At 48.9% G+C, this 27967-nt stretch overlaps 1 protein-coding gene across 1 annotated transcript in view; it reads left to right on the top strand.

The window, feature by feature from the left end:
- The window catches only part of GTF2IRD1 (GTF2I repeat domain containing 1), a 72532-nt gene that overhangs the window by 6727 nt on the left and 37838 nt on the right, over positions 1–27967 (top strand). The window contains 6 exon segments of the mRNA XM_071574989.1: positions 15691–15819; positions 17815–17956; positions 21400–21546; positions 25098–25281; positions 26802–27112; positions 27566–27655. Of these exon segments, the coding sequence (XP_071431090.1) occupies positions 15691–15819; positions 17815–17956; positions 21400–21546; positions 25098–25281; positions 26802–27112; positions 27566–27655 (1003 nt within the window).

Below are 27967 nucleotides of genomic sequence, written 5' to 3'. Positions count from 1 at the left end.
GAGTCACATCTGTTTTAGTATGAGGGGAAAAAATATCAATGTATTACCATGACCTCTAAAATTGTGATTTATATAGATTTAAAATACATACATGTATTTTTGGCACCAGGGTTGTCAAAGCCCAGGAGTTAGCCACTGCTTTTAGTTGCTTTAGCTTTATTGTTGGAGGGCTACAATACAGCGATCTCGTTAGGTAAATACAATGTTGTTGTGAGCCATCATTTGCTGAAGTGCTGCTGCAGTGAGCAGTGGGAGCTGCCTGCTGTGCCACTTCTCCCCTGCTACTTCTGCTGGCATCTGCTGGTCCCAGGAATAAAATGATTGGTTGGTATAGATGCAGAAAAGGCTGTTTTTTTATGGCTTCTCCCCTTTTAATCAGCCGGGGCATGAGCTGTTGAACCCTTCCAACTGGTGAGGACCAATTGCCACTGAAGCATAGTGGGGCTGTTGGAGTGGTGGTAAAGTCATTGATAAGTTTCCCACAAACTGGGTGACCAAGTTGCTGAGCTGTGGAGACCCAGATGTAGGGGAATGCTCTGGTCTGCGAGGACACACCAAGATGCCACCAGGTGCCTGAGTGTCACAGTATCATCCTTGCTCCCACCTGAGCAGTGGTGGCAGCAGGGACTTCTGCACCTCCCCAGGCACTGAAAGCACTTCTGTAATTGCCAGCAAGAAGGATTTCGCTTCGTTGGCAAAATATGTGAGGAACTTTGCTTGTTTAAAGTGCCTTTGGGGTTTGGGTCTTAAGTAAACATTCTGGTTGGAATTTTGGTTGGAGGTTTTCATCCTGGGAAAGGCAGGAGGGGGGAAGGGAGACACACCGATGCCCCAAGCCTGCTTGCACCTTCTGACAAGGTTATAAATTAGCTTCATTAGAGGAGGATCCCTGGAAATAAATTGCTCCACACCCTTTAGGGACATTGCTGGGCTTTAATTTCATTTAATTTCATCTGGGGCAAAATGCCTAGAAATCCCTTAATTGGTATTACAGCGTTTTACCCTGAGCTAGAGCTTGGTATTTTTGCTCCTCAAAATGCATGCACTTCTATGCCCCCAGACAAAGCTTATCCAGGAGCTTGAATCCTGGAACCGTGAATGGTTTGGGTTGGAAGGAACCTTAAAGATCATCTCATTCCAACATCCTGCCATGGGCAGGGACACCTTTCACTAGACCAGGTTGCTTCAAGTTCCTTCCAACTTGGCCTTGAACACCTCCAGCGATGGAGCAGCCACAGCTTCTCTGGGCAGCCTGTTCCCATCAAAGGTGGAGGGTTAGCTGGGTTTCACTGCACTTGCCAGTCCCCTACCACCTCTGCCCCACAGCTCCTTGGGAGATGCTGGGTAGGGAGAGGAGCATGCTGGGCATCAGGACCCCTATGAAACAGTACAACTCAAGCCGAGTGCCCCAGTCCTCTTAGTACAGATCCACGGGCAGAATTGAGTGAGCAGTGACCTTTAAGAGGGCATTAGACATTTATTAAACCTGTTAGAATCAGTGTCAGGATGTATTATTTATTTTATTTTAAAAGAGAAGGGAGAAAAAAGACACGTAAGTGACCTGTGCCATGAGCTGATCAACCTGTTGCAGTTTGGCCTCCTCCCTTCCCATGTGAGCTCTCAAAGTCAATACCTGGCTCTGGGATGGATTCAGCATCCACCTGTGCCCTTCTCATGGCTCCTTGCTGCATCCCACTGCAGGGAGGAGCAAGTAGCATCCAATTCCACCTCCCTCCTGAGTCCCTCAAATATTTATTGTTTAGCTGGACCAATTTTTCCCCCTACCTGCTCAAAGGTATGTTCCTTTGGAGGGTGGGAAAGCACAAGATCAGCACCACATCTCACCAGCATTGTCTTCTGAGAGCCACCTGCTGGCTTTCCCCATGCCACCCCTCTGAGGTTTATATGCTCTCTTGAAAACCTCTTTGTTTCCCACATTTGCTGTTGTAAGTTTTTTACGATGCTACCGCTTGTTGAAAAACAAGATTATCTCCGTGGAAATTACACCTGCAGAAATCCAGCCCTGTCAATGCCTGTGTGCGGCTGCCCATGATGAAAGCTGGCTCCTGTGCTGCTGCAGCAATGCAAAAGTTTCCACTACTTTTGCATCGGATGAGGGCAAGGCTTGGCTCTTCTCTGCCCCTCATCTCAGTATTCTCTGAACATCAGCTCCTCCCCAGTAAACTTCTTCCCTCTGATTTATTTTTCTCTGCCCTAGCAGCATAGGATCCCAAATATTTTTTTTGCCTTTTAGTTAATTTATTGGGATTTTTTTCTGTAAATGAGATGCATATTTCACCACTTTCTGACCTTTGGGTGCTCTGTGGACCTGACATGGTGATGCCGATGGATGGACAGCGCAGAGTGTGTGTCTCCCATGCAGGCGAGGGTGCCTGTGCCCATCCCTGGCAGCACACTCCTGGAAAGGACTGCTGGGCTGGTGCTGGGTTGCCATCACTAGACTGGAGCACTTATGCATCCTTTATTACTTTAAACTTGAAAATTCTAATAATGTGGAGTTGTCTGCCGTGGGGAGCTCCTGCTAAGGATGCTTCAGGATATGGCTTTCCCATGTTATGGAGGTCTCATCTGTGCCTGAACTGGCAGGTGGGCTGAGCTGTGGCATTGTCCCAATGGGCAGGGAAGCTGATGCCTGTCAGCAGCTGGAGCTGGCCCTTTGGAGGTACAAGACCAGAAGAGCAGAAAGGAAATGTCTTCTGTTGGGACTGCAAACAAGGAGAGAAGTGGGAGAGCTGCTCTCCTCCTGGTGCTGGGTAATGATGGCTGGCTGCCCCAGGTGCCTGTGGCTCCACATGCCTCCAGACCAAAATGGCAGCAGCTGGTGCACACCAGCATTGCGTGTGTGGGACCTAGGACTTGGTGCTGGGATCTCTCTCTTTTTCCTCTTCCCCACAACACTTTGTGATTGGATCAGGCTTGGGGAGTGCTGAGCTGAGCCTCCACCCCCACTCTGTGCTCCCTGCCTCAAAGCCATCATGATGCTTAATGGAAAAAGTTGAAACAAACACACTCTTCCTCTTAACTCTGTGTGCTGTGGGTGGTGCCAAGTGGTTTTCTGTCCTCCCCACCTCACTAACCCGCTTTTCCCAGGGATACTATGACAGGCATTTAAGCCCAGAACATTCCTTCCTGGTATTGATTTTGCTTTTTGCTCGAGTCTCTGTATTGCCCTTGGTATTTGAAACAACTTGAAGGATGCTGTGGAGAGCCAGACTGCCACCTCAGGGTGCTTCATGTCCTTGACAGTGAGGTGATGGACGTGGGGGCTGGGAGAGGTGTTCATGGGAATGGAGCAATACCCTTCCTTGCAGGTGCTGATACGAGGAGGTCGTGGTTTTGGGCTATGAGAATGGCTCCCTGAAGATGCTGGAGAGATGCAACATCACACTTGCTCCTAGGGAAAGCCTCTTGTAGGATGGCTGGGGTGGTTTCTCCTCCCAGTCCCAATTCACTGGCCTTGGGCAGAGGTTAATGTGCTTTCTGCCATCTTGAGGAAAAGCAGCATTTTAATTTGAATGAGATATTGGGGCTCCATCTCTATAAACAGGTTCACAGAGTATGAGGCACAGTGGCAGAGCAGGCAAAATAAACCCTATGTAAATATTTACCTGCCCACTATAAAGTAGCTCTGTGTTCACATGCTCTGGCTGCATGTGGAGCAAAGAGTCTTGCTAAGCACTTGCCGGCTCCCTGGGCAGAGCTTCCCTTCGGCTCCCCTTGCCTACATCCCAGACTCTGTGGGTCCCTGTGGGAATACTGCGATCACTGCGGAGCAGGGATGGATGCAGGCGAGTGTGTTGCTTCCTCTCCTGCTGGCTGAAATGATAGGTAATTAGAGCACTTTGGTACTGGGGTGACTTACGTTTGAAAATTCTCATTTTTTTATCAGTATTTACAAGTTACCTGGCATATAAGGTTGTGTGGGTCTCCACAGGGCTTGGGGTATGGGTCTGTGCTTGGCAATGTCCTGAACTGGGGTGATGGAGAGGCTGAGGCTGATCCCTGGTGGTGCAGCCCCTTGTTGCCCATCTCATGGATGACCACATTTTTCAACCCAGCAAGCCCGTGTGCAAAATATAAGCTGTGAGCTCAAAAAATAAGCCATGTGCCCTCTGCTTTCCCTATGACATAGTGCTCTCCCTTTTTTCAGTCCCCAAAATCTCTTTTTTTGAAGGGCTAGACCCCACCCCTGGTATTATCTCCCTTGAAAATGTCACCAGCCCAGAACTAAATCAGCATCAATCCATCTCTCGCATGCAAACCATGATGCACATGTATTTATTTTCTGTTATTTATGGGGTGCCTGAGCCAGGCTCTTGCTTTCCCCATGACAAGGAACCAAAGTGCCTTACAGCTTCTGTGGCACCCCAGTCCTGACCTGGGCATCCCAAGAGATGGTGGGTACTGGGCCTTGGGTGTTTTTCCTTTTCCTTGCACCTAAAGCAGGCTCTGAATTTGGGATGCCACTTCTCTCAATGCTTTGTCAGATGCCAGAGCTGCCGATTAAGGGAAATGTGCCACAAGGCAGGTTTGCTTTGCAGGATTAAATGCAAATAAATATTTATGTGCTATGCAAAGCAGTTTCAGTAAGATATGCATGTCATTGGGAATTTGAAGCAGTTTCGACTTGGTCCTGAGATGAAGGGGTGTGCATGTTGGTGCAGTATGGGGGTTTAAAGGGATGTTTCTTCTCCTGCTGCACAACAATTTTAAAAAGAAAGAGGAAAAAACAAGGGAGTTTTTGCTTTTTGGGCTGCTCTGGTCTTGGCTTTCACTGTCTTCTGCATCCTTGTGTCTTTAGCTGCAGGGATGGAGAAGAGCCAGGGAAAGAGGGCAGTGCAGGCAGCATTTCAGATGCAAATAAAATGCTGGCTCCGCTCTCAATATTCTCTGTGTTTACACATAAATGCAAACAACTGTTGACTTAGTTTCAATACATAATGTGTTTCATAACACAATGGAAATGAGAATTAAGCTGGAATTTAGCAGGAGGGAACATGTGTTTCTTTGAGACCACGGGCTCTGCTGGCCCCATGTGCCATGTCGTGGTGGCAGTACCAGCACTGTGGTGGATTGGCGTCCTTGGAGGCCCATTCTTGCTGGTGTTGGGGAACACTCTGCCAATCATATCCCTGGCTAATCATCCCTGAAATGATGTGAGTGGGACAAGGGCAGGGCTGTGCGGCTGCAGGTTCAGGCAGCTGAGCGGACCCACTGGCAAAGCTGGGGAAGGGGCTGGTGTCCCCTGGGGTTATAGGGACCAGGGCTGATCTGGGCCAGTTTTCCCCTGGGAAAGAAGGGGCTCACATGCTCTGGGGTAGGTTGAGGTGTCAGGGAAGGGAAATGCTGTCCCAAGCTGCCATGTTGGAGCATGAGTGCCGATGAGTCCCAGGAGGGAGGAGGTGTCAGCAGCCAGGTCACCTTGTCCTGAGGTGACTCCAAGCAGAAGCATGTGGGAGAGGGCCTGGCTGTGTTTTTAGGCTGCATCCTGGCCAGCTCAGAGCTCTCCTTGCAGGGCTCCCTGGGGCCAGCCCCAACACCCACCCAGGCAGCCTTTGAGTCATGGCTGCAATTGCCATGATCAGAGCTGCTCCCACTGCCTCTGCCCTAGGCTGAAAACTCCCCGCCCTTCTGCAGCCCAAATCCCTCTGGAAGCGAACCACAGCGAATGCCCCAGGATGCTGTGCTGCCCTACCCCGGTGAAGGCACTGAGGTGTGTGGGCAGCTCCCTACAGCCCCGAGGGGAAGGGGCATCGCTGGGAAATCGGCAGGTTGGGACCAGCAGGTGTGTGATCACTGTCCCTGGGCGTGGGTCTGATCCAGCTGTCTGTCTGCTTGTCCCTGTCCCTGGCTGGCTGCTGCCAGAGCACCAAGCAAGGCTTATAGTGCTCGGGGCTCAGTGTTAAAAAAATCTTAGCCCCTGTGAATGTGTGTGTGTATGTGAATCTTGTGGTGTGCACCCAAGCTGTGTTAAGACACTGGAGAGTCTCCCTACAGTAGCTGTGGGGAGGTGACACCATTGGGAATGCCTTGGCTGGAGGTGACATGGCTCTATCAGCCACTGGGGACCCTTGGGGACCCCTGAGCCACAAAGCTGCTGCTTCCAGGATGAAGGAACAGCACAGCAGGACCTGGAGTTGCAGCACCAGTCAGGATGCCCAGCAGCCTGGGAAAGCCAAAGCCACCATGGCTATCCCCAGAGCCTCCTGCTGTGTTGCCTCACCATGGATGGTGATGTCCCTCCCTGGGGTGAGTGAGGGCTGTGGTATCTGCATCTGTGTCTGGCAGTGGTGGTGATCCCAAGCCTTGATAGTTACATGGGAATGGTGGGGTTTGCATGGGAAACAGCAGGTTTTGAGGTTGGTGGCAAAGTCAGAGACTGCCTGGGGAGGAAATAGGAATCCTGGCTGGCTGCCCCTCCCCAGTGGCACTGCCTTCCTTGATGGGTCACACCAGGGCAGGGGCGTGCATGCTCAGCTTCACCCAAGACTCCTCTATTGCCAGTGTGAGTCACCTGCCCATGTGGCATGCCAAGTTCTGGGCAAACATCAAGGGCAAGGGTGACAAGGAGCAGCTTGCCCTGGCTCTCCACACATATGCTCCCACTGTTGGGTCAGGGTGACCCAGGACATGCTCTCACCTTTTTCACTCATCCCATAAAATAAAGAAAGGGAGAAGGGATGCTTCTGTCTCTGAGCCTCCTTATATCCCCTTAAAAAGCCATTTTATTTTTATATTGAGTTATTTATGTAGAGCAAAGAGCCAGGCCTAGGATTAGCAAATAGAGTGTCCTGTAGCATGAAGAATACTCAGTACTGAGACACCAGTAACAAGAGAGAAATATTAGAGATAAAATTAATGAGATAGGTGTTGGCTCTCTGTCAGGGACCACCTTACACTGACCTAGTTGCCTGTGCAGAGCAGAAAGCTGGTGACGGGCAGGTAGCGGCTGTGAGATGGGGTTGGTGAGGAGGGTATGGGGCTGCCCTAACCCTGTGTGGGAGCTGGGGAGGGGCTAGTGCTGTCAGCAGCAGCTTTGCAAAAGAAAAAAGTGTTGGGATTGAGTGTTGAGGAGAAAGATGAGGTGCCCAACAGCATCTGGGTTATTGGGGTGGACCAATCCTCTGCTAAGGCTTTGTGAACTCACTGCCCCCAGCTTGGGCTCTCTGTCTTTGTATGTTTGCAGTTTGGGTACTTCTTTGCTACGTAATTCAGATTATGATGGTTAATGTTATTGTTATTATTGTTATTATCTGGAGCAGTGTCCTGCTAGATGGACAAAGTGGACATGCCAATCAAGGCGACAGCCAGGTTAGGGGATCGAGCACTGGAGAAAGCAAATCCCATACCAGGATGTGGGGCCAAGGCTGCAACACCTGTGACATCGTGCATATGGGATTTTTCCTTAATTAGGGAGGAAAGAAATGGAAAAAAAAGCATGTGTCTGTGTAATATAAAATTCAAGTTGAGCTCTTGGTGACTTCACAGAAAACAACAAGCTTTTTATATTGGCTCTTGGGGTAGGAGGAGAGCAGGCTAGAATAAAGATTTACTGTGTTTGGGAGATTAAAGGCCCTTGGTACATTGTTCAAATACCACGAGATTAGTTTCCAAGGAGATGGATACCAGTTGCCATAGGCACTGGGGGGTGGAGGGAGCCAGGAATTAGGATTGCGATTTTTTATCCTGATCACGCAATCAGTAGCTGAATGCTGTTAAACTGGGCTTTAAATAACCCTAGCATGTATGCACTACTGAACTGGGGGCTGGGAACCGGGGTCTGCCTGCCTTCCCCCGGCCCCAGCACCCAGCTGGGGGTGCAGAGTGGGACTCAGGTGTTGATGGAAGGATGCAAGGGGGTACAGGGCTGGGAACCCAGATTGGTGCAACTCCAAGACCTTCCTTGTGGGTTGACCTGTGGCTTCTGGGTTCATTTCAGCTCATTTTTTTTCTAAACAAGGGGTTGACAGTATCTTCCTGCAATAACCAGCAGTCGTGGCAGTGCAGGGGCCAGGGATCATGGAATCATGGAATGGTGTGGTTTAAAAGGGACCTTAAAGATCATTTAGTTCCAACCCCTCTGGCATAGGCACGGACACCTTCCCCTAGACCAGTGGGATGTATCAAGAGGTAGAATTAGCAGCATGCTAATTTTGGCTTCCCCTGGCCACTTGCTTCTGGGAAGTGCAACCTGAGCCCTGGTATGTGAGGTGCCAGATCTGCACCCTGGCTCCTGCATCTCCTTCTAGGAATTAACAAGCAGTGTGTTTTGTCCAGGCTGTATGGTAAGGGGTGCTGAGCTCCCCAATGCAGGCTGAGTTTTGGGGCTGGGCATCCCCCTAGAGAAGGAGGCTCAGCCCGAGGAGCCATGTAGACACCCTGATCCCTGTGGTCGGGTGTTTCTGCTCACCCACTGGCCACCATGAAGCTCATCTCGGCCTCACTGACTCCAACCACTATGGGGGGCTGCCAGAGCAGGATCCAGGTTTCCATGCATGGTGCTTGCAGCATCCTCCCTGCTATGGTGGGAATGATCTGATTAACACTTACTTTCCACCTCCCCCTTTTTCTTCTTTTAAATTTCTTTTAATAAATTAAGAGGCAGTTACTGGAAGTGAAAGCTTCTGTGCCTGCCTGCTGTGAAATTGTGGCATGGAAACTTGTCTGGAACTGAAAGTCATGCTGCTGGAGCTCCACAGGCAGAGTGATCCCCCAGCAGCTACCATGCCATGGAAATGTTTATCCTGGGGAAGATGAGATACAGCTTCTGAAGGGCACTTGATCCTCTTCTGTCTCTCTGCACTATACACAAGCCTACTATAATTTTACCATATTATATTAAGGTGTGCACCTAGGCTGGGCTTGAGGAAATCAAGGTGGCAGAAGAATGCAATGCTTAGTTGGGGAGGCAAATTGAAATTCCTGTGGCAGACACTTTTCCCCATAGGAGCCCCCAGTTTGCTCTTTGCTTCTTTTGTAAGTGGACTAAACCATGGCAGGTGTCAGATTATCCAGGAATGCAGAGTCGAGGCAGTGATGCTGTTGAATGTTGTGGTGCTGGTATGTATCGAGGATGTTTTCCAGCAGGTGCCTTGGCTTTTTTTGAGTGAAATAAAACAGGGAAGGAGGTGTTTGGTAATGGGAGATTGTTCTGCTCTGTATTATCTGGTTTAAAGGAGCAGGAAGGGGGAGATACAGGATTTGGGAAGGCTGGCAGAGGCAGTGAGATAAGACATACCGGCACAGTAGGCAGGTGGGCACAAGCAGTCAGGTGCCCCAGTCTACACTGGAGGCTGTTTGCACCCCAGCTCTGCTCCTTTCAGCAAGATTTGGAGTTGGAGATGCACCAACACCCACATTTGGGGGATACAGATGTGTCCTCAGCAGGTGCTTTCTCATCAGCAGCACAGCACATGGGGTCCCCCAAAACCCACATCTCCCCACTTGTCCTGGAAGGAGTGTGCTGCAGGGGTACCCACACATAGGGCACAGATTAGGAATTTGGGGGATTTTGGGGGTATTTAGACATTTGAGGGTATTTCTGGGCATTTGGTGAGTTCCCTGGACCGCAGTTAATCTGCAGTACCACTGGCATCGGTGCTGACAGTGCAGCTCTGCAACTCACAAACCACCTGCTAACCAGGCATCATTAAGGATGAAGTAAATCACCTCGGCATGGGCATGAGTTGCCTGGCTCGAGGTAGAGCAACTTGCTTTAACCCACCCATGCAGAGCAGAAATCTCTGCTGCTGTGGCAGAAGCCCCAGGGCCAGCTCTTTGGCAAGTGTGGGGCTGTGCTACAGTGCTCCTGCACGCAAGACAGTTTTGGTCACATCCAGTGGCTCTGCTGACACTGGTGTTTCCTTAAGCACTTAGAAAATGTCAGTGGAAATTCAAGCGTGGTCCCTACCCTGGCTTTTGCCCTGTTGTGGCTAATATGGTTTCCAGGGCTCTATCTTGCTGCGCACCTGGCTGCTCACAGGTGCCTGCAAAAAAGAGACCTCCAAAATCCCTGGGGTGGAGTGGGACAGACGCTGCCCCTTCCTTATCAGTGAGATAACACCGAGTGTGGATCCTGTCCCAAAGTGATGTGCCTGAATGGGACGCAGGGATGAGTTCCTCACTGGAGTCCCGGCACTGGCGTAGAATATTATTTGTCCCTCTGGCTCCAATCAGGATGACTCCTGGTTCATTTTAAAGCTAATTCCATAAATGTCTTCCGAAGCTGGTCTAAGTTGTAAAAATCCCTTCAGATACGCCCTCCTGGACTACAAGAAAATTACAAAAAATCACTGGCATCTCATTACGTTCAGGGTTGGAGGTGTCCTCCCAGTAGATGGGCTGGAGATGCTGGTCCTCTCCTCCGTTGGTCCTGGAGGAATGGAGATGACTGTGTGTGGTATTGGACATCCGGGGGCTCATCAAACCTTTTGGGTGGCCAAAAAACCCAAGTACCACCTTCAAAAATTTCCCACTAATATACCCCTAGGCTGTCACTCCCCTACCCAGGAGGGTAAAGGGCCTGTAATCCACCTCAAGAACCTACCTGAGATATATTCTGTAGATATTGATATTTTTTTTTCTTTTTATTATTTTGATGGAACTGGGGCTGGCTCATTTGGGTTTTCTGCCCATCTCATCAGCACCAGTGAAACAACAGGCAGAATTTTCCTGGATAAATGAATAAGCAGATAAATTCCAGCCACTCTTATATGGAGATGTGTGCAGGACCAGTGTGGTGGTCATTTTTTCCCCTTCTCTTTTTAACTTCTTTTTTAACCCACAATGTACTGAATAGTCAAAGCTCTCACTAATTTTAATTCCTGTTTAGCTCCCTGAACTGGGAGCCTCTCCATCCCAGTGGAGGGTTTTGAAATGTTTGGGGTTAGCAGGTGCAGGGCCATTTCCATGGTGATGCTGCAATCTCTGTAGGGCAAGCAGGCAGCAGTGGCAGCTTCTCTTTCAGACTCTCTGTGCTGCTCTTCAGCTTTTCGCTTCTCCCTTGCTGGGTGCTGAGTCTAAGCCAGTGCTCTCCAGTTCGTTGCCCTTGGGTGCTGTCACTGGTTTAAGAGCTGAGCTGGAGCTTGCAGCCGTCGCAGCCACCAATTGGGTCGGGGCACCAGCCTGAAGATGTTTTGCCCTGATGTGGTTTTGAGGTCTGGTGTCCTTCCTGGGTCCTCTGTACAGGAGATGCTTCACATGATGGGAATGGACAGAGTTATACTTTTAAGATGTAGTAGACCTGCAGGAAAAAATCAATTAGTTTAAACCCAATATGCCCCATCCCTGGAAGTGTTCTAGGCAAGACTGGACAACCTGGTCTAGCAGAAAGTGTCTCTGTCCATGACAGGGCTTTGAAATGAGATGGGCTTTAAGGTCCCTTCAAAACAAAACCATTCCATGATTGTTTTGAGTATTGTTAGCAAAAAATCCCAATATTGGTAGAAGTCAGTGTAGCAAGCAGCAGGTGCAGAATGTCCTCCTGGGCATTTGGCTGTTCCCAGCTCACAGCATCTCACTCTGCACTGGGTTTGGCCCCGGGTAATACCCAAAAAAGAGGTCATTGCCTTGCCTTTTTCTTGCTGGCAACTGTGGCTCAGAGGAGTGAAAGACATGGGGAGAGCCAGCAAGAAATTCAGCCCAGTTTTGCGAGTCCTGGACAGGCGTCCAGCTTCCTTTGAGGAATGAGATTTTGGGGGCTCACACTAAATAAGGCTTTCACTCATGGTGAGGTGAGGGCTGTGGGGAAGATGGCAGTGGAGGTTCTGCTTCAAGGACCATGGCAGTGTCAAAACACCAGCTTGGGTTAATAAATAAGATGCTGTTGCTTCTGAAATCACTGTAAGACTTGAAGAGGAGGAGGAGGAAGAAGAGGGATGAAAACTCTTTTGTGCTTAAGTCAACACCAGGAGCATCCTGCAAGTTCAGTCTTTGCAAGGGCTTGCGCATAGTGTGCAAGTTGCTGGATCACATGAACCCCCCTTCTATTTCTCCTAATGGGACCTATTTATAATTTGAGGGGTATAATAACAGTTTTCTGCTTGGAGATTTCCTTGATAGAGTTGTCATTGACTTGTTGCTGGGGTTTTTTTTACTGTTTTGTTTGCTCTGTAGAGCTTGGAAATCGTGACGTGGGGCACAAGGCTGGGGGATGTTTATTTTGGGGACATGCTGCCCCACAGCAGTAATTGGTGGACTGGTAAGGGGGCATCCTTACTGTGGGTGCAGGGTTGGGGTGGCCCACAGCCCTTTCCACAGGGGTTCATGAGCCTCCCCATGTGCCTGGTTTTCACTTTGCTGCAGCTCAGAGATTCGTGAGTGAAACTCCCCTGGGGCCAAATTCTAATCTTTCCCAGTATTATCAAGGGAGGTGTCATAAAAGCCAAGCAGGAGATGACATTCTGTGCTGGCTATTGCATAGCACCCTGTCCTCCCAAGATTCCTCTGGGGAGAAGAAATAATTAATAAAATTTAATGATTTTTTTTTAATGGAAAAATGTAAAAACTATTTGCAAATTATTAGTTTTGTCTTGTGACAGTGGTACAATGGTCCCCATGCCCCTGGGGATGGGACTCGGTGTGCAGAGGTGGGATCTGGCTGGGGCCAGAACAGAGTCCTTGCAGGGGGGAACATCAACCCCTTGGTGTTGTCCCAGGGAGGGACTTCAATAGGACAGGTTGTGTGAAGCTCTGGAAAGAGGAACAGGATGCTCTGCACTTGTCCTACCCAACTTGCTCCATGTCTCCCACTTGAACTGCTGTAAGAATGGTTTAGCCTAGTTTTTTGAAAGATTACTTTCCCTTTGATTAGGCAAACAACTTCAAGCCCTTAATTTCATTTAAATAAGCCTAGCTCTGGCTGGGAAGTTTTCTTCCCTCCCTTTTATTCTCTCCTTGTCTAAATCCACTGTCACTGCTCTTTGTGACCACAAATGATTAAAAGCTTTACAGGAATGTTGTTCTCCCCCCAACCCTTTAAGCTCTGCTGCATTACTTGGGTCATATTTTTATTATGGTTTTTTTTCTTGTTGAATAATTCTCTATTTTCCTTATTAAACGATCAGCCAGGTGAAAGGGATTTTCTTTTTCCTGGTCTTCTGCAAGATAAGGAGGTAATGCAGGGATCCTGCCCCACTTCCCATTGATGTTATCCCTGTCTTTCCCATTGCTTCTCCCTCTGGAGTCAGATCCATCTTGTGACTGCTTGTTGAAGCTGAGGGAGGAGCATCTCTTCCCTGGAAGTGCTGTTTCCTGTGGGAGGCTGTGGCTGAACAGGTTGGTGCAGCTGGAGCTCTCCAAGGGGCCGCAACTAGCCCCACCAAGGCAGGGCTTGGCTCTCCAAAGTGCTGCTGGAAGGCAACAGAACATCCATGTCAGAGCAGTCATATTTAATTATAATTAGGACCCTCAGAAACATGTACAGGCATCAAAGTAAGGCTGTTTTCCAAGTGAGTGCTTGAGAGTTTTAAAAAGGGAGGGATGCTCCCAGGACCAAGGCAATGGCTGTTCCCCAGCTCAGCTTGGCACCTGGCACTGGCACCACCAGCACCTCACTGTTTCCTGCCAACTGCAAAGAGGCACCTCTTAACACAGCATCCATAAAAAGGCAGAATATCAAGTTCCCTACTACTGCAGAGCTGTGCTCAGGAAGCTGCTTGGGAGCTTGCATTTCAAATGGTTGCTTGTCTATCTGTCTGCCCATCCACGCATGCACAAACTGCAGGGTTGGAACAAGGTGGAGTGCTTCCTGGTGTTGCTGCAGTCTCGTGTGATGGTTAAACTGGAGGTGCCCAACTGCAGGATCATGTGTTCGGTTTCCTGCTTTGTTTTCCAAGCTGGCACCTGGTTAGGACAGGTTTTTCCCCCAAGATCATTCTTGGGGAGAAGAGTTGCCTTTTAGCTTTTTTAGGAAGCGTCACATGGATGGAAGAGGATTTTCCTGGGTGGCTGTCAGTATGGCTGCAACTTTGGCTCTGCCATCCACAGATGCCAGTGGAGTCCCAGTGCTGCTTGGCTGCTTTCACTGGCCAGCAACATGAGGGAACAGAGTATCCAGAGTAATTTCTGAAATTCAATCTTTATTGGGATTTGTCTGCCCTCTCATTAGCTTGTTGCAGACCTTCATAACAGTTTGCCCAGAGAAACTGCCTGTCCCTCAGTCCCTGGAAGGCCAGGTAGGACAGGGCTTGGAGCAAGTTGGTCTAGTGCAAGGTGTCCCTGCCTATTGCAGGAGTTTGGAACAAGATGATCTTTAAGGTCCCTTCCAGCACAAACCATTCTACGGATAACATGTGCATACTCAGGCACCTACAGAAATGCCAGCATGGGGGGACTTGTTATTTTAGGCCAAAATCCACCATTTCCCCAGTTGCATGAGGCAGCCTTTCTTTGTGTTCAAATTCCTTCTGCTTGGGCACAGGTGCAAACTGGGGCAGGAAGGTGAATTGAGGGGTTTGCTCTTGCCTTTAACTCCTGTTTTCAGCCAGGCCAGGCAGCTGTGATTTTGACTGAGTAGCAGATTGAGTTTTGTGCAGGCAACTTCATTTGTATTGCCCAGCTTCTGCCCATCCAGCCTCATTAGGGATTCGCTGGTCTCTTTATCCACTTGCGAGCAGATGGTTTAGGATCTGGTTTTAGTGGCTCCTCAGCCAATTTGTTGTCCTTTATTTGCAGGGTTAAATCTGGACAGTGTGACGCTGTCCTCTGGATGGAGGGGCGATAGCTGAGAGGGCCATGTTGACTGCTGGGCGTGATGCTGTCTTGGATATGGGTGTCCCAGCATGGGAACAGGGTGATTTATGCAGGGTGAGGAGACCTTGCCTTAGTTTCCCCTACAGCATTGGCATTGCCATGGGTTGCAGTGAGATGTGTGTGCCAGGGTGCAGAAACCTGGGGCTGTTGCCACACGCATAATTGGGTCCCAGCATTTTTCCCTTTTTCTCCCCATTTTGCCACGAGGGATGGAGCTTCTGGAGCTGAGCTTCTTCTCAGACGTATAGTCCTTGTGCACCACTTGATCTTGTTCCCACTGATACCAGGAATTGCAGGGTGGGATGATTTGGTGAGGGAACCCCTTGCCATGAGCTGCATCTCTCCTTTGGGGTGAAAGCAGAGCACCCTGTGGTTTTGGCCTGTTTCAGCGACTCTTTTGGGTGCCAGGCTGTTCTCTTGCTCAGGAAGGCACAAGGATGGCTGGCATGGTGTCCTCACGGGGACACAGCCATCATGCCTTGCTTGCAGCTGCTGTCAGAGTTCAGGATCAGGAGTGCTCTGTGTCCACTTTGGCACTGTGCCCTCTGCCTTGCACGGCCTCAGTCTGCACATCCAGGGTGTGCCACCATGCAGCCAGTCCAGTGCACCCTGCATAGTGGTGGCATGTCCCTGGGGGTGAGCCCCAAGGATAGAGGTGACCTGACCTCTGCTGGGACACACATCATTGGCTCCAGGGTTTGATTACAGCTCAATAGCATCTGTAATCATGTGCCTTAGCAGAGGACACATGGGGATTGTGAGGTTCAGGCTGCCCTGGCCTCTCTCCACATCTCAGTTTCCGCTGTGTATCCATGCCAGCATTGCTCCCATGGCACGCCATGGTAAGTGAGTGATGCTCAGCACCAGTTCTCTGTTAGTAACAGTGATACATAGCTCTTCCTTTCTTTCTGTTTTCAGGTGAATATGGCCCTGGCAGGGAAGCCTTTAGATGCGACTCTCACCACCTCCAGAGCTGACAAATGGAATATGGTTTTTCCCCAGAAAGATGAAATCATCAACAGCTTAGTGTCTGCCTTAGACTCCGTGGTAAGAGGCTGATGGCATCCGTGTCCTTGTTCCCCTCCCTCCTTTGGCCTCCATTTAGCAGGGCTGGCTGGGCACAGGGCTGGCACAGGAGAACTGGTAAGCTCACCCTGTTCCTCTCTGCTACTGGAAAGCCCAGGGAACTGCTGGAGCTGGGAAATAAAAACCCTCTCCTGCCCTGACAGCCATAAGGATCAGAATGTCAGCCAAAGTTAATCTCAGATGTGTATTGTTTTCCCATTAATATTTATGTTGATATCAACTGAATGTAGGGTGGTTGGCTTTTTTTTTGCTGTTTTACCAATGTTACCGTGAGCTTTTATACAACATCAGAACAATGGCTTTTTTATCTCTGGGAACAAAGAAAATAACTTTCATATCTTTTGACGTAGAATTCCCTGTGGAAACCTTGCCTAAGTCAGCTGTGCTTACATAAACAAGAAAACTGTCTGGATTAAGTCTCGTGGACCAGAGCTAATCTTATTTTTAACTGTGAATGTGATCAAGGAGGGAAAGCAGATATGTAGTAACAAACGTGTAATGCAATGAGAAATGTTAAATAGCCCTCCCTTGTTAAAGTCAATGCATGTAATGCATTTATCTATGATGTGTCTTCTCTCTGCAGGTAGAGGTTTTTTTCATTAATACAAATTTCTTTCTCTTTGACATCACTGCCCCACTAAGGGGCAGGTTCCCTGGAGCTGACATACCCCAAGCAACTTTGATGGTTTATATACATGCCATCCCGTACAGCATACTATGTTATCATAGTTTGGCTTCTTAATGAATATACATTATTCCACAGTCTTCATTAGGTGCTTACACAGGGGCCAGGGAGCCAGACTGCTCCTGAAATTCAGCCTTTTTCCCAGTGCTTCTCCAGTGCCAGGCTGTGTGCCCACTGAAGCCTAGCTACCTGCATCCCTGGTAAATAAATACAAGGCCATGAGCACGTCACCAAGTGCTCTTAGGGTTTGGATTTGATCTGCCTCTAAATCTCGCATACCTTAGTCATTGTGTTTATTTTTTGGATGTTGGGCTTTTTGAGCAAGATACTTGTGTTTGCTAGTGGGTTTTGAAAGGAGGTTTCTTAAAAATATTTATTTTAGGGGATTTGATTCAGTGCTTGGGGAGCAGGAGGTAAAATGGCCTGGTATAGAGGCTGGTTTAGGCCCACAGGAGTGAAGCTTGTGCACTGCACACGTGTTCAGTGCGCTGAAGGTAGCTCAGGGAGGCTGGTCCATACTTTCCAGCATCCTCCAACCCCTTCATGGAGCTGTTGATCTGTCTAACTGTGGCTGCTGGGAAATCTCCCCTCTTTTACCCTTTTAAATCATGACCTGGGGATAGCATCTTCCTAGCACTGGTGCTGTAGCTATGGGAATACGGCTCAGACTGCCAGCAGAGAGTAACTATTATAATACAAAAAATACTAATAAAAATACATATACATGTGTATTATGTAGAGCAGGAAGGGCACTTTACATAAAATGGATTACTAGAGGAAGTCTTTTCCATCTCTTTATTGTTTTGCATAACTGTACAAGAAAAATTGTTCAGCTAATCCAGACTTTGACCATATTAGTGTTCTGCAGCTGAAATAAGATTCCTGTGATCCTTATCTCATTAGACCTGGTGGAAAATTGTTGTTGGTTGTGGTGTGGGGGTTTTGTTGCTTTTTTTTAAAGAAATGTTTTCTTTTAACAAAATGCTATAAAAAGTTTACTTTTAGGATAGGAAGAAGTGAAGTGAAATGGTGTGTAAATAGTTCTTGTTTTACAGCAAAGCATAGCTCAGCTGTAAAGTCATCAAAGATTTTAGGGTATGTCATAAACACATGAAATTCTGACGTAAACTAGAACACTGCTTTTGATGGGGGAATCTTTTGATAAGGAAATCTTTTGATGGGAAGACAAAAATCCCACTGGGAAACGGCAAGGGTTGGGAAGTGGGGATGCTCTCCTGTCCTGTGCTGCACTAACCTGGTACCTCCTGCAGTGCTCAGCGCTCTCCAAGCTGAACGCAGAGGTGGCCTGCATCGCTGTCCATGAGGAGAGGGCCTTCGTGGTGGGCACTGAAAAAGGACGGGTCTTCCTCAGCACCCACAAGGAGCTGCAGGCTGACTTCCAGAAGTTTTGCAGTGAGTATCCCCCACCAGGGATCTTCTCCTGTGCCGAAGGGGTGCTCCAGTTGGGCATACTGGGACTCCCACCACACATGGAGGGTTTGTAGTTTGGGGGCACCACCATGTTGTCTGTCTGAGCATAGGGCCAAAGGTTGAAATGCTGGCAAGTGGGAACTGCAGCCAGAGCCTCCCCACTCCAGGCAGGGCACTGCATGCCCTGGCTCTTCTCTCCAAAAGCACCCCTGAGGTGGCACAGGCCTGGATCGTTGCTCTGCTCCCCTGACACCATTAGCCTCAAGCAAGGCTGCAGGAGTGCTGGAGTGTTTTTTGAGGACTTAGCCGAAATAGTTTGTCCTAGTGATCCCCCAGGAGCAGAGAGGCTTTCCTGGTCCAAGGCTTTTTTCCTGATTTTGGAAAAACAGGGATGGATTTGGTAGCTTGGTTTTTTAAGGATAAACATTGGTGACAGAACGCCTTGAGCCGAAACTGTGTCTCTCCAGTCTCAGATCAGATTCACCAAGTATCTGAGGGATACTTGTGTGTTGCAGGTCCCAGCTCTGTGCCTCTGCCAGCTCCCCAAAAACAGCCTGGAAGCTCAGGGGAAGGTGGGATCGGATCTGCTCCCATGCACTGCCCACAGTGGGATGTCAGTGGAGAGAAACAACCCGGTTCTATATGCACACACATGGTGTTGACACAAACCACATAAGTGCTTAATACCTTGGAGAGATTGTGCAGGAAGGGTTTGCTCTGGTGACAACACCAGCACTGTGAAGCTGCCCAGGTCACTGTCTGCTCTGCTTGGTAGCTGCATGAGTCTACATGTGCACCCAGAAGAGATGCTGTTAGTTGTCCTCCATTGCATTCTGCAGGACATGAGTCATTTGCGGGATGTTTTCCACATTCACGGGCAACTCTGCCTCCCCTTCCCACCGTCCACAAGATGTGAATGGCAGTGGGGTGGCCAGTCGGAGGGAGTTCCCTCAGGGTGAGAGAGCTGGGATTGTTAGACCTGGAGAAGAGAAGGATCTGGGGAGCCCTTAGAGCCTTTTTCAGTACTTAAAAGGGACTTATAAAAAAGAGTGAGAGTGACTTTCTTTGTAGGCAGTCAGTGATCAAACAAGGGGGAATGGTTTTAAACTGAAAGGAGCGATTTAGAGTAAATGTTTAGAAGAAACTTCCCTTTGAGGGTTGTGTGACTGTGATAGAGGTTGCTCAGAGAAGGTGTGGCTGCCTCATCCCTGGAAGTGTTCAAGACCAGGTTGGATAGGGCTTGGTCTAGCGGCAGGTGTTCCTACCCACAGCAGGGGATTGGAGCAAGATGGTCTTTTATGTCCACTCCAACCCAGTTTTCTCTGACTCTGTGATACATCCTGGTCAGTGACTTACTGCTGTGCTGAGGTAAGGCACCTGACACTAGATCCTCATTCCCTTCTCTTTGGTTTCATTTATACCTTTATTGAAAAGATATAGTCATATGTGGTTGAAAACACAAAATCTTGAAAACAACATTTGGGTGAAGCGACTGATGCTGGAGACATGGTGAAACATGATAACTCTGTCTTGAATTATAAATGGTCCAGACTCAACTCCATTCCATAAAGCTCTTACAACTGGTACGCAGTGGAAAGCATCCCTGGAAGTGCCTCTGATTTATGGTCTTGCTGACCTCTTAGAAAGATCTGAATAAAGCAGACATTGCTGGAAGACATAAGAAGCTTCTTATCTCTCTGAGTGTGCAGACCTCACTTGAACACCCTTCTTTATCTGAACCTCTGGCTCAGCCTTTCCTGGTGCATAGGGGCACTTGACAGTGATCAGGATTAATGTCAGCAGAAGAGCATTAATGCCCAGCTGGTGGGAGAGCCAGTAGTTGAAGGGTGTGGACATATATGCATTTCACCACCATGGTAAAAACACCCCAAAAAAGTTTTCCAGGGTCTGTTTTGCCATGGGGAGGCATGCCATCCAGGTATGGCATAGTGGCTGTCTACTTTCTTATTTATTATGTATATATTGTACATATTTTCACAAAAAGTAATAAATTTGGACTGACCTGACCCAATTCTTCCTAAGTGTGACTCTATATCCTTTTGAGTAGCCAAGAGATGTTCTGCTATCCTGATTTAGGACCATTCACTACATTCCTGCTTTGAAGACTGATTATATTTCTATCTCTTGTTGTCCCACACTCTTAAGGTCTTGTATTGAGCTGGGGAATGAAACAGACAAAACTAAAGTATGACAATCAGAGAGCAAGAGAAGTTTTTGCTAAGCAAGGAATGTCCCTTCATTCGTATCATTCACAAGATTATTGAGTTACAGAAGAGTAAATTAATCTCATCACGTTGTTTTACAGTCTTGTTAATGCCTCCATTTTAAGGTAGAAAAGGTCCCAGTCATCTCATCGAACAAATCAGGAGTGAGACCAAGCTCAGGGTTTTAAGGACATGTATCTTGACAAGTAGCAGAGTTGCTCTGGCTGAGGGTCCTACCCTCTGCCCTACTCCCTGTGACTGCAGTGCCACCTGATCTGAGCAAGCCTGAGTGTTGCAACACTTGAAAGAAATACATGATAAAGCTTTAAAAAATACACAGGATAAAGTAAAGATAAAAGAAAATATGAGACACACAGTGAATGTCAGCCTAATGTTCTACCATGCATTTAATTTTAATAATACTGGGGCAGAAGGATGTGTTTTGAGTTGGAATTCAAGTAATTTAACAGCAATAACCTAAAAGTCAAGTGCTAGTTCTGGGGGTATCCTATGTGGCTCTTGACCTGTCCCTTTTAACTGCTGTCCCAGCCACAGGCTTTTTTCCACAGGAAGGATCCATGAGTTCCTTCTTGAGCGCCCAGATGGCATCCAGGGCCAATCACTGGCAGGAGGCTGTCGAGAACAATGAAGAAATTAGTCCTTCACCACTGAAAATCCCTTGCGAATCACAGTGGATAGAACAGCAGTAATGCACTTGTAGTGTTTAATTTTCTGTGCATTTAGACATGCAAGGAAGTCACTGCCAAAGATGTGCTTTGTTTGAAGTTTAATGGGGGAAATTAGCAGGAAATAGCTGGTATTACTAAGCTATGTGATGCTGAAGGTTAAAAATCTTCCAAGAAAGGGAGATTTTCTTTTTCTAAGAAATTAAAAGCTAAGCAGTTTGAAACCAGAGGAAACAAGTGTGCTGCCTAATTAATCACAACAGTTTCATTGTGGCTGAATGGGAAAAGCCAGGGAAAGGTGGGGCAGACACAGGATGACCGACCCCACTGCTGGCACCACTGCCCATGCCAGCACCTTCTCCTGCATGGAGGCTGCTGGAAGAGACATGATCTCATCTGAGTTGGGTGACTGGGGTGGGTGAGAGACCCATGGCACCCATCTGCCTGTCCAGAGTCATCACCCATGAACCGCTTTTCACTGCAGCAACTCCCAGTCTCTCCTTTCCCTCCACAGGAATCCAGCAGAGGAAGGAGCAGGACACCGAGGCGCAGAAGAAGGCAAAGGAGTGTGGGCGAAGGGTGCTCAGGGTCTCCCCGGACCAGGGATCAGACGTCTACCTCCTCAGGAAGATGGTAGAGGAAGTGTTTGATGTGCTTTATAGTAAGAACCTTCATGCTTCCCTTTGGGGATATGAATTGCCCCTGGGGCTCTCTGAGCTGCTCAGTGTTGCCACCAGTTGTGGCTTTCAGCGCCAATCTGGCTCCCTGGCAAGGGGAGGTGCCTGCAGGTGCCTGCTGGTGCCTGGCAGGGGTGGTGTGGTGGCATGTGTTCGTGCATAGGGTTAGCATTGCATTGAGATGGGATTTGGCCACTGCTTCTTCACTTTCCAGTGCCCCCCATGCTGGGGGAAGCATCCTTTATCACCTCTGACCAGGGGAAGCCTCTGCTGTGGCCTAAATGGGATTTCCAAACACACCTTTATCCCTGACACTGCATCCATTGCACCTTTTTCATAGCGCTGTGTTATGGCTCTGCAGACTCACTTTCCCCCTTTCCCTGGCTAGTCTATTTAGAAGGAAAAGGATTATTTTCTAGTAGGTGGCCCTGCAGCCCCAGCCTCAGGAGACAAGCTGGTGCTGTTCCAGCACATGCATCATCCCCGGCAATAAACCTTCTGCAATTAAAATGTAGATAACCATATGTCTGTTGATATGGAACCCAGTAGGCTGCAGAGCTCCCTCCAGGCCCAATCGATGGTGGCTCAGCAGCAGCAGTGCTGCCTTCTCAGTCATGAGGATCCACTGGAGCCCCCATGGGGTGGCTGAAGGTAGCAGCCATCCAGCCAGCTCATCCTCTGGCAGCACCTTTAGGGCTCTGCTGGTGTGGATGGGAAAAGCAAGGTTATGTTGGGAAAACAGGGTGACAAGCCTCAGTATTCTCCCATGGTGCTCAGTGGTGTCCCTTAGCCCACTAAGAAGCTTCAGGGGAGTTCAGGTCATGTGGCTGGATCAGCTGAAGAATTGGGTATTTGGCTTTCCTGAATGCAGCTCCCCATCATCATCTGGGATTCAGAGCCTGGTAGAGCCCTGCCAGATCTGTTCAGGTCTCCCTGAGCCCAAGGTGCAGGTGTTTCCCATGTTTGTGTGCAGGGTTTGGGCACTTCAACATGAAGGGGGCTAATGGGAGGTACCATCAACTGCCCTGGTCTCACATGCAGGGGTTTGCTCTTGCTGGCTGCCACATCTGCCACAGGCTTCACACACAGAAAAGGGAGATCACATCCGTTCCTGTTTGGACAGACAGTCAGTGAAGTTTTCTGAAACCACTCAAAGGATGTGGAGGCAATATTCTCATTAACAGAGTAAATCAGATCCCCTTGCTGCCTTCCAAAGGCTGAGCCCAGGTGTGAGGGAAAGGATCATGCAAAAGAGCCAAGGGAATAGGATGGGAAGGGTGTTTTTGTGCTGATGGATCCCCTCGCTAGGCTGTAGGTTTCATCCTGCTGCTGGGAGAGTGCTAAGCTTTGCTGTCCTCTTGGGAATATGAGAATTATTAAAATCTGACATACCATAAATGTATAATTGCATTAAAAAAGCTTGATCAGGGTGCATTTACATGGAGTGTACAAACCAGGCAGGCAGCCCATCCGTAAGGATGATTAGCGATGCTCTTTACCTTGTTGAGGCCTGTGGAGCTACACAGGGACAAGCTGGTCCCCAATCCAAGGTGGCTGGCATTGCCATAGCAGGAGGAGATTAGGCATCCATGAGCCAGTGGTTTTGGCTCTGGCATTGGGTGTAATTCTGTCATTGCTGCTGCTTCAGTAGGATCCGCTGTTTCCATCCTTGGCCTGCTCTGCGATGAAACCTGCCTAACATGCTCCCCTCCCAGCATTCCCACCAGAACAGCATCTTTTGGTTGAGTCGGGAGAAATACCATAGGAGATGATATATGCCCCAGGATGATTCTGTTTTCAGCGCTGAGAGGACTGTGAGAAATTAAGTTACCATTCTTACAGGGTATTTTTATACTTGCAGTTGCCTCCCATCAACAGGGATTGGAAACAAAAAATCTTAGAAAATGCTCAGTCAAAAACATTGCCTCTAGAGCCGGGTAATCTCTGCCAACAGGGTGACTGATTACCACTTGCCTCTATTAAACAGGCATTAATGATAATTTTTCCCTCTCCTTAGCTAAACCATAAGCCTTTGTGCGGCAGCACAAGGCTTGTGAAGGTCACTTTGACAGTACCATGTTCCCCATAAAAATGTATTTGGGAAGTTCCAGGGCATTGGGTTGATAAGGAGCCACTGCAGGCATCAGGAGCTTTTCCTCATCACAGAGTGGTGGTGGAGGGAGGTGGAGAGCTGCTGGACCCAGCATGTCAGGGCAGAGAAACTGTCAGTTTGCAGAAAGTGAACTCATGGTGTCATTCAAAGGCTCATTTTGAAACTTTGGTTATTGGCTTAATTCAAACATTATCCATCCCAGTATAAGAAACCTTGATGGCTTGTGCAAGTTGCATGCTGTTAGTTATCATGCACTCCTTCAAAAGTATTTAAAGAAAATCCACAATATAAAATCCCACAGCAACTTAAATGTCCCATAATCTTCTCTACCTGTCCCTCTGCCTGGAGATGAAGGTGCAGGACACCGTGCCATGCTGCCAGATGTTCTGCATCTGGATACTGCTTTGCCAGACCAGTCTCATTCCTGCATGGCTGTATCTTCTGCTTTGTGCTTTCAGCACCAGGTTTACTGATTGCAGTGGCTTGGGTTGGTTTCCAAAATAATTTTTCATAGAGAGCAGTTGGAGGGTTTGGGCCATTCCTTTGAACCCTTCAGAGGGGGCTGTATTTCTGACAGTGTCCTGTCTAGAGAGCACTGTAAGCAGCCCTAGTTTGAACATATGGGCTCTTTATCTCATTTAGAAAATTCCTGTGTGATAGCAATGCTTTCTGGTTGTCTGCTGCTGCCAGGGAAGGGACAGCAGTGTGCAACCAAATCCTTTGAAAGTTTTTGGTGTCAGAGGTAAAATGAAGCCAAACCCATGTGGTGGAGACATGAGGGGACTCTGTGGCCATTGTTGAGGGGAGCAGGTGAGAGTGCTGGGCTGCTGGAGGCAATTGTGCAGTCAAACATATCAATATCCAAGCTGCCTGTGAATGGTGGGATTGAGGGAGATTACTGATGGGTTTTTTCCTTGTCTGTCAAAGTGCATCAAGGCTTCTTGACAGCAACAGCAATCAAACTACTTCTCATTGTTCCAGGAGGTAAAAGAAGAAAGCTGATTGAAAATAAGGTTCCCAGATTATCTCTGTAAACATGAAATAAAAATCACCATGAGGCCCTCAGCCGCCTTTGTCAGCTTTTGGCTCCCTCCCAGCTTGCTGGTGGCCACATACCTCACTGGCACATTGCTGGGAGCTCCCTGGGGTCAGCTTGTGCCAAGTGACCCCAGCTGAGGATTTTACTGTGCAGTCTGAATGATGAGACATCATTCATTATTGGCTTCTTTGAGCTTTTGTCAATTAGTACTTTTAGAAAGGGCTTGGAGCACCTTGCATGCTAAGTGCAGAGGTAAGAATGGGTTGTCTTCACCTGATGGTTCTGTTGCTATTTCTTGCTTTTACATTTACTGCTCCAGCTTGGCTGAGCCATGGCTGGGGATGCAAGGTGTTTGTCAGTGTGTAACTTTGCCCACTTGCCAGGTGAAGCCATGGGGAAGAGCAGTGTGGTCCCTTTGCCATATGAGAGGTTCCTGAAAGAGCCAGGCTCACTTGCAGTCGCCGGCTTGCCTGAAGGTGTCAGCTTTAAGAAACCCATGGAGTATGATGTGAAATCCCTGATGGCCATCCTAGAGCACAGCCACAGCATCCGCTTCAGGCTTAAAAGGTAATTTTGGGGATCTACAAGGGGTGAGAGAGTGGTGAGCCCCCGTGATAGTGACTCTTACAATTCTGGCACATGGGTAAGATTTTGTGCAGCACAGTCAGGAGGGTCCCTCCCATGTCCTGGCTTCTCCCCAAGACCTGCAAACCTGGGTCCAGCCATGTCAAACTGAGCCTTGCCTAGAAATTCATTCATATTGGGGGGCTCAAGACCATTTCAGATTTGTTCCTATAAGTGCATGTAAACATGCAGATTAAGTGCATCATTTTGCATGTCTCTGCCAAAATTTCCACTGCAGAAAGCAACGTGCTTGTTTCCAGAGGGGTTTCCAGGGTAAATGCTAGAAGTGTCTTCTCAGGCTGAAATGGATTTTTAATGCCAGACGAGCAAGGAAGTGGGGGACTGTGATGGGGCGAACTCCCCCTTTTATCCACATTTACACAAGGGGTTCAGTGGTTTTGGGTGCGTTTTCCTTGTGTTTGCCTGGCTGACGGCACCTCAGATCCATTCAGAGAAATGCTGAGCACTACCAAATACCTCCTCTGAAGGCTTATTACTTCTGAAAAATCAGGCTGAGACAACTAGAAGTAGGACACGCAGAATTTGAGCTGTGAGCTCATGGCCGCCCATCTCATGCGAAGCACTTGGGTTTCCTCAGTCTGAAGCTCATCTCTGGGCTGGCTGAGGTCCCCCTTGAACATGCCATGGGTGCTGGGGACTGGCATAGGCAGTGGAGCCAAGTAGTTGTGGTCACACAAGGTTTTACCTCTTAAATGCATCAGTCATGGAGCTGGGCAGTTTTGCCATAGTTAATACAAACACTTTCAACTACCATAAGACTGACCAGATCCAGTGAAAGAAGACAAGAATGGTCCAGGTGCCTCAAGATGCTCTGGAGGTTGGGTGACAGATGTAACTTCTGAATCATAGTGTAGAACCATAGAATGGTTTAGGTTGTAAGGATCCTTAAAGACCATCTTGTTCCAACCTTCTGCCATGGGCAGGGACACCTTCCACTAGACAGATTGCTCCAAGCCCCATCCAACCTGACCTTGAACCTTCCAAAAGTGGGGCAGCCACAGCTTCTCTGAGCAACCTGTGCCAGGGCCTCACCACTCTCATAGGGAAGATTCTCTTCATACTATCTAATCTAAACCTACTCTTTTCAGTTTGAAGCTATTCCTTGTTATCCTGTCACTCCCTGCCCTTGTCAAAAGTCCCTGTCCAGCACTGCAGTACCTAAGGTACTGTAAGGCTGCAGTAAGTTCTCCCCACAGCCTTCTCTTCTCCAGGCTGAACTATCTTAGCTCTCTTAGCCTTTCCAAAAAGGAGAAGTGCTCCAGCCCTCTAATTGTCTTCATGGCCCTCCTCAACAAGAAGCCTGGCAGCCCGTGGTGCAGCATGTTTTACTCTCCTGGGCACAGCTCTCCTTCCCCCTCCACATTCTTGCTTGTTGCAGCTTAGCAGTGCCATGGGCCCAAAGGAACCTGTTTTCCCTCCTTTTCTCCCTTCCTTCCCCTCAGGCCAGCAGATGAGCCCAGCCGAGAGCCCAACCCCAACGCTGAGTTAACTTGTTCCTCCCTCGCCTCCAAGGGCAGCCGAGACTCCAGTGCCAACGGCCCCATGGCCAAGCCTGTCACCCAGGACACCCCCTCCGCCATCGCTGTCACCAACTTCCTATACAGCGTCTCACTACCCACCCCTGTCGCCGTTGACCTCAAGCAGGAGGTGTCGTTGGGGCTGCCTGGGCCAACCGCAGTGGGGGAGGCTCTGCTGGCCCGGCCGGCAGGAGAGCTGAAGGTGCCTTCCTCGCAGGAGTACAATGACTGCTGTGGTAATAGCCTAGAGTCTTCTCTCAGACAAGGGCCCTGTGTGCAGCCCACCTCTGGCACTGGCAGGGGACAGGCCAGGTGCTTCAGTTTTGGCAGTCCTCGGATGAAAATCATTGCAGAGCTTGGCCCAAACGGACATGAGCTGAGCCACTGCCATGCTACACTGCCCCAGCCCTTCCCTGGGTGCCTGTATGGTGCCAGTGGGGCACACCTCTATTTTTCCCCCCAAATGCCAGATGCTGCACCACGAGGTAGAAGGGCAACCGGAATGGGGATGGCAGGGGTCTGTCTGACCAGCACTGTGCCGGAAGTCACAGGCCACAGTGCATGGAGGAGACACAGAAGGGTTGGGTCTGTATCGCTAGTGGGGGTCAGCACCTGGGGTCTTCTAGGGATGCCTGGAGTATTGGTCAGGTTCTCATCGGCCCTTTCTTCTTGTCTCCCGTCTTGTCCAGGACAGAAATCATCGGTCTCCGGAAGTCCACTCATCCAGAATGTGCACTCATCCAAGCGCATCCTCTTCTCCATTGTCCACGACAAAACAGGTCTGTGTCTGGCATTGGTGGTGGCTGGCAGCTGTCTCCTAGGGAAAGGTTTCCTCTTGTCTCTCCCTAGCAGACTCTCAGCCCTGCAGGGACTCAGCAATGCTGGAGATGATGCAGGAGAGGATTTTCTGACCTTTCTTTGATGCAACATCTCATATTGCAGCAAAGACCTTCATCTCTGCTCAGGTCCATCCCTGCCATCTCTAAGATGCTGCTGATGGTCGTTGAGCACTGCCAGCTGGGTGGGAATTCACATCTCTTTCTGCACAGGAAGGCATAGCTTTGGGAGAGGCTGTTTGCACCAGCTGCATA

The sequence above is a fragment of the Pithys albifrons genome, chromosome 21, assembly GCF_047495875.1.
Source record: "Pithys albifrons albifrons isolate INPA30051 chromosome 21, PitAlb_v1, whole genome shotgun sequence".
NCBI classification, from domain to species: Eukaryota; Metazoa; Chordata; class Aves; order Passeriformes; family Thamnophilidae; genus Pithys; species Pithys albifrons.
Note: the sequence above shows the minus strand (reverse complement) of the source record. Positions and strands in the feature narration are given on the sequence as shown.